Genomic DNA, 9,958 nt, shown 5'->3' with positions numbered 1-9,958 from the left:
ATGAATTAATACTCACAAAAACTCCCAATATGGTGCTTGTGATGAACAAATACAAAAAATTCCCAACTAGCTCCAAAGCTATAGTTGTGTTTGTATGAGTCAGGTCAAAGTTCTGTACTGCATTGAAGAGAACCACCGATGTCGCATCATTTACAACTCCTTCCCCAAAGACTAGACTATACAGTAAAGGTGTCTCGTCCTGATTTAGCACCTGTAACATCAGATATAATGCATCAGGCAGTGAAGCAAGATTTTCAGTTATGATTTCAACAGCATAATGTTGCAAAATTTACCTGCAAGGTGCAAACTGAATCTGTTGCAGCAAAAATTGCTCCAAGTGCTGAAGACAGGTGAGTTCGATTAGGAACAAAGACAAAAATGTTAGGATACAATAAGAGAGAGAGAGAGAGAGAGAGAGAGAGAGAGAGAGAGGGGGGGGGGGAGGGGGGAAGAGGGTACCAAGATAATCTCCAATTGCCAGATCAATATCCAGTGGCCGGAGAAGACCAATAGCACCTGTCACAAAGTTTTGAAGATGTAGGCAACGGCACAATCATTTATGTCCTAACAGATGAAATGAATGATAAATAGGTATATAGAAATATTTAGAACTCAAAAAAGAATCTAAAAAGACAATTATTCTCTTCTTTCTTCCTTCCTTTCTTTCTTTTATTTTTTTTCCCCTTTAATTCTTTCCCTTTTCCAAATTTCCCTTCTGATCTGCAAAATCAGTGTCGTTCGAGACGAGCAAGGGATAAATATACAAATGTTCATGCATCGGCCCTTCTCTCTCCAAAATCCAAAAGAAAAGGATAGCTTAACTAGATTTTGGGAAACAGGCTATTTAGATGCTATAATTAGGGTCTACAAGATGAACTGAAGGTCAATTGCAACTAAAACACTTAGATGTACATCGAAGCAACAGTAAGCCTTTCCTGCAATCTGTTTTTCCCTATGATTGAGACAAAAAAGGGTTTGATGACAAGAAAAAGCATAGCATATCAAAGCCCATATGTAAAGAATATAGGTTTGTAGGTTAACATGGTCGAGCCACACAAAAGATATTTCCTGCCGGAATCATAACATGTCTTCAATGAAAAATTAGTCTAACTGCAAGGAAGTTTGTTGATGACCAAATTTAAATATATACATGCTCCTCCTCTCTAACAGCTTAAGCTTACAAATGAGGTGGTCAACAATAATTAAAGTAGACAACTTCTTAGATGTGAAAAATTAGAAAAAGTAGGATCAATACTCAATAAAAAGTTTGCATCAGCTGGCTAAGATGAATTTATTTATTTATTTATTTTTTAGCTCATTCCATAAAGATCTGAAAGAGAAAAGGAGGCATTAATGCTTCCTTACTGATATAACAGATTTTGTTTAGACTAGATATACAAGAACAGGTAAAATATGCATACCCAATGATATAACGACGAATGATATCAAAGTACCAAGAGCTCCAAACAGCATTATAGTTGAGAAATTGCGAAAGAATTGTTTCTTTTTGACCTGGAACCTGATGAATAGTGTAAGTCAAGAGATTAGTAATGAATATAACCCGGGCAAACCATTACAAATTACTAACATAGGAGGCAATCATTCTATATTATTAAATTAACATACTCCCTATTCAGAAGGTCTACCAGGGCTCACGAAGGTTAGCATTACTGTTTGAAGTAACAAAAGGGTAACCAAATTAGGAATACTCCTACTCATTGTATAAAAACATAGTAAAAGCTTATTGTAAAATGTTCTGAGTTACAACATTTGCAGAGGGACAACAGTGCAAATCGTAATATGAGTATTAGTCTCTTCAAAATTTTCATTCTTTGTCTTGAATTTACTTCATAATTTCTTAAATTCAACCAAAAGAAGAAAGATTAGAAAGTATAGATCGCTAGCTACTGTTGCACCCAGACCACTTAAAAATTTAAACACTCTTCTATTTGTTAAATTGAGTAGCATGCAAGAAATGTGGTTAGTACGTAGGTATAGTTTGTGAGACTTTTTTTTTTCCTGAATGTCTTTCCTTCATAGTTTTATGGTTACTACAATACAATAACTAGTCATTTTCCATACTGCAGTTGAAATTTTCACCTCTTAAGCTAACTCTCAATTTCTACTGAAAATCACACAATGCACAATTTTGCAGCGAAACTGAATTTCGAGAATAAAAGAAGTGAAATCAAGTATTTTGCCGCATCTAAGAATGAATTCCTGGATGTCTTGCACTGCAAAAGAATTTGAACATAATATCTAAAGAAAAAGTAAAAACAAAAAACTCAGATTGTATTTTGAAAAGCCTGACATACCCCGCATTAAATATGATTGGTGGAAGAAGATAAATGAAGAAAAGATCTTCGCTGAAAATCAAAAGACGTGATTTTTTTCCTCCACTTATTAGTAGAATCACTACTCCAGTGCATACACCCTGTCATTTAAATCACAAACAATTACGTAAGTACACAGAAACACGCATGAATAATGTGAACACTCAACTCCACTAATTTGTACCCATATGCATTCGTACATACTTACGATTATAAGGGGCGTGATGGATTCATTCATCCAGCGATTTCCCTCCAAAAGGTGACCGATTACAATACATGCACAAAGGAGTGTAACAAATAAGTTGATGGCAATCACTGAAGTGTTGTCAGTATTCGATAAGATGTTCATCTTTTGTAGCATACTTCCCAAGTCAAACCCCATTTGTTCAGAGACTCAAATACCAGTTAGCGTCTAAATTCCCGGCAGATCTGACTTCAGTGTTTTGAAATCTGATCTCTGAACTTCATCCAATAAACAGAAAATTAGCTCTCACACAGCAAATTGTCCGTGCCATACAGGGAAAAACACAACTTTATAATTATTCGGTCAATCAATTTAAGAAATGCTCAACTTTCTTATATAGTTACAGTTAACAGCAAGCACATGCATACAATTTTCATTTCTTTTTGGGGCACGCATATCTATTAAACGTGAAAGAACACAAAACATATATAGTGTCCAGATCCAAAAAACCAAAAATCAGCTTTATACGTAGTTGCTTCAGGAATAAACAAACATACGTGAGAGCATAAATACGTATAAAGAGTACAGAAAAGTTAAAAAATCGTAAATTTACCTGAGGAATTCGAAAAAATACATGCTGTGAAATCCGAGCTAGATCTCAATTTTTTAAGCCGGACAAACAACTCAATTACCAATAAAAATTGCTTTTCTTTCTATATAAATAAACACCGATCTTCCCCAAAATCACACAAGTTGTTTAAAATCAAAGTCTGACTTGCTCAAAAAAAACCAAAAAAAGAATTCCAATAAGCAAAAAATAAAAACTGCATGAGTCAAATGCAGGTTCAAACCTCTTTCCAAAAACACTTTTATCAAATGAAAAATCAAAGCTTTATTTCCCAAAAATAATTGAAAACTAAAAGCAGCAGCTTCAACTCAAAGTCTGACGGATTTGAAACTTTTCTTCAATTTCACAAAGTTAACGAAAAATCCTCCGCTTGAAACCAACTTATGGTAAGAGGGATTGTTTGTGTAGAGTTCATTATTGAATTTAACCAAATCATGCTAGGAACAATAGTCAAATAATAGCAGGTAGATTTCCATATCGGGCGTCTCGTTACGATTTAAATTCTAATTAAAATTTACATATATCTGTTGTCCACTTACTTTAAATTATCACATCACATTAAATATAACTCCTAATGTATAAAACGACACAGTTGATCACTTAACAAATTTGACACAATAACAATATCATTATGAGTCGTATATCTAACCCGTAAAATTTACAATCAAATGGAAAGCCCATATTCAAAATTATTTTAATATTCTCTTACTTGGACAAATATTTGATTACTATAACAAAAATTTTAACATTCGGATTAAATTACATAGGTGACCACAAAAGTATAGTTTCAATCGTGACACTTTACACAACATAATTCGGTCCAACAAGAATGTTAACACCAAACATGAAAATCATGTAAATTAAGTGATGTAAGACAATTCCATAACTACAAATGCTAACATCCTTATCGACATAGATCCACATCCTCCAACCAATGTGGTGTGAACTTAACATAAAATGTGATAAAAAACTGTGCTAATTCATATCAATACTCATAATGCTTCAGATCAAAATGAAGCCACATGTCTCTAAAATAAACAAATCTTATGTATTTATATGTCATATGTCGATATTATAATAACATCATAATAAAAAACACAAGTCAAATGTATGCTCAAAATAATTCATAAATAAGGGAAAATATAAAAGAGGGACTGTACTTGAAAAATATATGGGTTGCTTACGTAGCCTGTAAAATGATCAAGCTAAAAGTAGTTCTTTTACATATATATTAACTCACACTAATTGAAACATCAAAGGTTTACATAATGTCCATATTAGCAACATGTATTTTAAAGATTTTTGGAGTGAGTCCCTTAGTCAAAGGATCTGTAATCGTTGCCTCTGTATTGATATATTCTATTTTCGTTTGCCCTTCCTTGACTCTGTCTCTAATCGCCAAATATTTGATGTCAATATATTTTGACCCACCAAAACTTTTATTATTCCTTGAAAAGAACAATGTTGCACTATTATCACAATAAATGGTGATAGGTCTCGAGATGGAATCAACAACTTTCAATCCAGAAATAAAATTTCTTAACCAAACGATTTAGACTGTAACTCCATAATATGCCACAAATTCAGCTTGTATAGTAGAAGATGTCACTAGAGTCTGTTTAACACTTTTACAAGAGATAGCACTACCAGCTAACATGAAAATATAACTTGATATTGATTTCAAATTATCTTGACATCTAGCAAAATCAAAATCTGAATAGCCTACTACCTCAAGGTGATTTGAATGCTGGAATGTATTCGTATAACTTTCAGTTTTTTTCAAGTTTCTCATAACTTTCTTAACTGCTTTCCAATGCTTTTATCTTGGATTTGACCGAAACCTACTAAGAACACTGACTACAGAGGCAATATTCGATTTTGTGCAAAATTGAGCATACATCAAGCTCCCCATAACATTAGCATATGGTATCATTTTCATATTTTTCCTTTTTAACTCATTCCTTGGATATTGAACATTGTTAAACTTATCATCTTTTATGATAGGCATATCACTAGGTGCTCAATTCTGCATATTGAACATTTCTAGTACGCATCATATATAAGCTTTCTAAAAATGTCCCAACAAGCCACGATTCTGTCACGGTGTATTCCAATACCAATCACATAGGAAGTTTATCCAAGATCTTTCATCTCAAAATTAGCAGAAACGTTCTCTTTGTCTCATGAAGTAACCCCAAGTTAATACTAACAAGTAAAATATAATCAACATACAAGACAAGAAAAATAAAATTTCACCCGCTGGTTTTGAGATAAATGCATTGATCAATTGTATTTTTGAGAAAACCAAGAGAGATTACAACCTCGTCAAACTTCAAATACCATTGTCAAAATGCTTACTTGAGGTCATATGAGGATTTGTTTAACTTACATGCCAAGTTTTCTTTTTCCTTCACAATATAATTTTCATGTTGTCTCATGTAAACATTTTTAGGGAGATCTTCATTAAAAAATGTGTCTTAACATCCATCTGATGAAACTCTAAATTATAGTGTGTTACAAGTTCCATGATAATTCGAAAAGAATATTTCAACGAATAGGCGAGAAGGTTTCAAATAATTAATGTCCTTTCATTGAGTGAACCCTTTTACAATCAATCTTGCCTTCTTTTGTTCAACATTTCCTTTCGAATTCAATTTTACTTTTGAAGATCTATTTGTTATCTATAGCTTTAGCATCTTGAGGAAATTCGACATATTCACAAACTTTATTCTATTCCATAGAAAGCATTTCATCTTTCATAACATTTATCTATTTTTCTAACTCAGAACTTGCCAATGCTTGACTATAAGCAATAGGATCAACAATAGGCTCAATATTAAAATTACTCTCCAATAAATAGGTAATGTAATAACTGGATAATGCATGCCTTCTTTTCCTATGCGATCTCCTAACTTGTGGCTCGAAAACTGACCCAATCGTTGTTGGAGGAGGAATTGGAAGTTCCTCTTCGTTCCTTGGTTTTTCATGAACAATTTCAACTGGTTGAAAACCAACTTTTTTCTGTATAACAGAAGCTAAACAATAACTTAATTTTATTTAACAAAAAGTTCATTCAATATAGAACTCCCACTATCACCAAAATCATTCTCCAAAAATTTAGCAATAAAGGACTCGACAATTCTAGTGTCACGATTTGGACAGTAAAACTTATTTCCTTTTGATCTGTCTGGACACCTAATAAAGTAACCAAGAGTGAATTTTAGGTCTAATTTCTTTTCAAAAAAGATTATAAATCCTAACCTCAGCTGGATAAATCCTAACCTCGGCTGGACATCCCGAAACTTTGAAATGAGCAAAACTTGACTTACATCTGATTCATAATTCAAAAGGTGTTTTTGCATCAACTTTACTTAGAATTCTGTTCAAAATATACATAACAGTTTTCAAGACTTCACCCCATAGATATTCTGGAAAATTTGTTCTACTCAATATATTCCTGACTATATCTTTCAGAGTTCGATTACGTCATTTAGAAACGTTATTCTGCTCAGGTATCCCTATCATGGTGTATTGAGACGCCATTCCACTCTTGTAAAAACACTGCAAAATCACTCATGTTTTGACCAGACTCGTCATACTTGCCATAGTACTCACCACCACAGTTATATCTTACAACTTTGATACTTTTTCCACACTGTTTCTCTATTTTCATTTTGAAAATTTTGAATTTCTCAAGTGCATGAAATTTATCATTAATTAGGTAAACATATCTATATTGTGAGAAATCATCAATAAAGGTTATGAAGTATTTGTTCCCACATATATGGAAGGCAAAGGTCCACTGACATCAGTATATATCAAGTCTAAAATACCACCGCTCCTAGTAGTAACTTTCCTTATAGACTTAGTTAGCTTTCCTCTTATACAATCCATACGGGTGTCAAAATCAAATAATTCTAGAGGAGGAAGTATCTTAACTTTTACCAGTCTTTCCATTTTATCCTTTAATATGTGACCTAATCGTTTATGCCACAACATAGATGTCAATTCACGAATTAGAGCCATTTTCTTTGATATATTGGTAATACACGAGGCTTCACCAAAAGGAGAGGAAGACAATTCATATAAACCATCAAATAAAAGGTTATTCTCAATCAAACAATAATCATAAAACAACTCAACAATTCCATTAAAGGAAAAATCACAAACATCAAGTTTCAATATAGAAATTAAATTTTGTCTCATTTGCGGTACAAAAATCGTATTTTCTAAAACAAGAGAAAAATCGGACTCCAAAGACAACTTCACTACTCCTATGAATTCAACTTGAACTCCATTTCCAACGCACATGCTCACTTCATTCTTACTTGGTCTCTGTTAGATTGTGAATCCCTACAAAACTCTTCTTCTTTTCCAACCAAATCTTAGTCCCCGTTAGGCTCCCATTTTATCCAGATTTTAATGTTTGAAATAGTATTTTTTTTAAATATGTGGTTGAAAAAGAATGAAATTTTTTAGATTTACGTGTAATCTTATTTTATAGGAGATTGTATGGTTGAAAATAACCATAGAGAGAAAAAAATTAAAGAGAATATGGGGCCAAACGAGGTTTTAAACTTAAAACAATCTTTTCTGCCAGTGACCCTTCTTTTTAGCAGAACTTGCATTGATCATTTTTCTTTATAATTCCTTTAGGACCATTAAAATTTTTATTCTGCTGATTTCGGCGTAACTTATTACCCTTATGAAACTTGGACTTATGATTATAAGAAGGCCCATTGTTCTATGATGGCTGAAAAGCTAATTGCACAGTTTCAACAGTCTCACGTCACATCCTATACTTCTCTTGGGCACATACTGCAAATAAGGTCATTCAAATCCCATTTATCCCATTGAGTATTGTATGCGACCTTAAGTTGATTGAACTAACTAGAAAAGCTAAACACGATAGACTACAAAAGGTTTTGCGATAGGAATGTCAAGAGCCTTTAATTTGGATGATATATTTTTCATTTTCATAATGTGTTAGCTAACACCACTTGTACCATCATATCTCATATTTATTAATTTGTCCATCAGATCTCCAGTTTCAGTTTTATCAGACTCAACAAATTTCTCTCCAATGGCATACATAAAATATATGGCATTTCATTAACTGAGATAGCACCCTTAATGAAATCGGATATAAAGCACTTCATAATTTTCAAACAGAGTTTGTTGGCCCTTTCCCACTTTTCATACTCTGCTATACATATTCAATAGTGCTCTTATTTGTGGGTTTCTTAAGTTTTTTCTCCATTGCAGAATTTAAGCCCAAAAGACCATATATTATTTCTACGTCTCATTTCCATCTCACAAAATTATTTTTAGTCAAGATTTCAATGTCAGGCAATTAACTCGAAAGAAATGAGGTATTATAAACTATGAAAACTTAAAATATTATATTCAACATTATCCAAACATAATGCATACAGACAATGGATGATAAAATATCCATTTCATTAACATGGACTATTAATTAGATGATTCGTAATTAAAATTAAAATCATATGAATCTTATTACAGTAAGAACTTAGACGCATCATCATAGAGTCACATTTGGGCTGACAATAAAACATGCTATAAGGTACTATTAAAACACATCATGAAGCTGATTAATTACATTGATTTTCGAAATACCAACACCTTTAAGCAGAATGAAATTTCTAGACCAAGCTAAACTCATTAACACCTTATGCCATTTTCCAAAACATTACATATAATACACTTTTTGGCAAGATACTATATGCAATAATTCAAAAGTGTGATGTTAACGCCTTTCAATTATTTATTTATTTGTTATTGTAGAGAAAATAGAATAAATAACAATGTGTGTGCCACTTTGGCTGCTACCACCCATTTTTATTTCAAAATATTTCTTCCAGTAGGAAAATAAGGTCTGTCTCAAAACCCATGAAAAATTCAATCACGAAACAATAATTATGCAACAAATCATAATAATCAATCGATGAAAACCAAATTCATATTTGATTGAGAGACAAAATTAGCAACAAAATTTCAATATATGTGAAAAATAAAATTTAAGCGGACAAATAATAGCAAATTTTAAATACATAATCATTTTGATGAAAACATAAAAATCGTCAATCAATTTTTATTTATTTATTTGATATAATTTTAAATGGGTCAATTTTAAATAAAATTTTAATTGGGTTAAAATTGAAATCTTAGGATCAAACCTTTTAAAAGTTCAAATTTAACACTCTTTTGAAAATTACACTTTAACCCTGAATTTTAAATTAAAATTAGGTCCTTGAATTTTTGAAAAATTCATGACAAGTCCTTTCTTTAAAAATTACAATATGACCCGGATTTTTAAATTGTAGAAAGGGGCCTCCTATCTCATAAATTGCAAGAGAGGCCCCCATCCCCAAATCTAATATAACCGGAATCGATGCATTATTCCAAATTCAACGTGGAGTCAAACTTTATTCCCCGGAATGAAACTGGAGAACCACAGAATGCGTGATGCTTATCAATATCTTTAGCCACTTCGTAGTGAACTAAATTCTGGAATGCCATGCATCTCGCCAATAAACCGTTTTTGGATTCTGGTATGTTTCATGCTGATATCCCATTGTTCACGGTGTACCAATTTTTCTTACATAAAATATTAATGGCAATTCACAATGCAATTAATTCATCAAAAAAAGGAAAAGCTGACCAAAAAATAAAATAAAATGAAAGAGGAATAGTGATAGCCAATTTGATGGCAATGCCAAAACACAAATCAATTGCCAAGTGAAAGACCCCTACTACTAACGATGGCGGAGTAGCTTTGCAGATAGGGAA

The 9,958-nt window shown here is 32.3% G+C and overlaps 1 protein-coding gene across 4 annotated transcripts in view; it reads right to left on the bottom strand.

Annotated features, from left to right (window-relative positions):
- LOC111371472 (sodium/hydrogen exchanger 1-like) overlaps positions 1 to 3,641 on the bottom strand; it is a 7,422-nt gene extending 3,781 nt beyond the window's left edge. The window contains exons 1-7 of one of the 4 annotated variants that reach the window (XM_022993485.1): positions 3,131 to 3,641; positions 2,542 to 2,795; positions 2,316 to 2,434; positions 1,422 to 1,519; positions 460 to 516; positions 294 to 340; positions 17 to 211 (exon numbers count right to left, since the gene is read on the bottom strand). In XM_022993485.1, coding sequence (XP_022849253.1) covers positions 17 to 211; positions 294 to 340; positions 460 to 516; positions 1,422 to 1,519; positions 2,316 to 2,434; positions 2,542 to 2,715 — 690 coding nt within the window. In that variant the 5' untranslated portion in view covers positions 2,716 to 2,795; positions 3,131 to 3,641. Of the gene's footprint in view, positions 1 to 16; positions 212 to 293; positions 341 to 459; positions 517 to 1,421; positions 1,520 to 2,315; positions 2,435 to 2,537 lie in introns of all 4 variants that reach the window. The other 3 variants (XM_022993484.1, XM_022993483.1, XM_022993486.1) reach the window with 3 other exon arrangements.
- Between the last annotated feature and the right edge of the window lie 6,317 nt (positions 3,642 to 9,958).

Source organism: Olea europaea, chromosome 22, assembly GCF_002742605.1.
Source record: "Olea europaea var. sylvestris chromosome 22, O_europaea_v1, whole genome shotgun sequence".
Taxonomy (NCBI): Eukaryota; Viridiplantae; Streptophyta; class Magnoliopsida; order Lamiales; family Oleaceae; genus Olea; species Olea europaea.
Note: the sequence above shows the minus strand (reverse complement) of the source record. Positions and strands in the feature narration are given on the sequence as shown.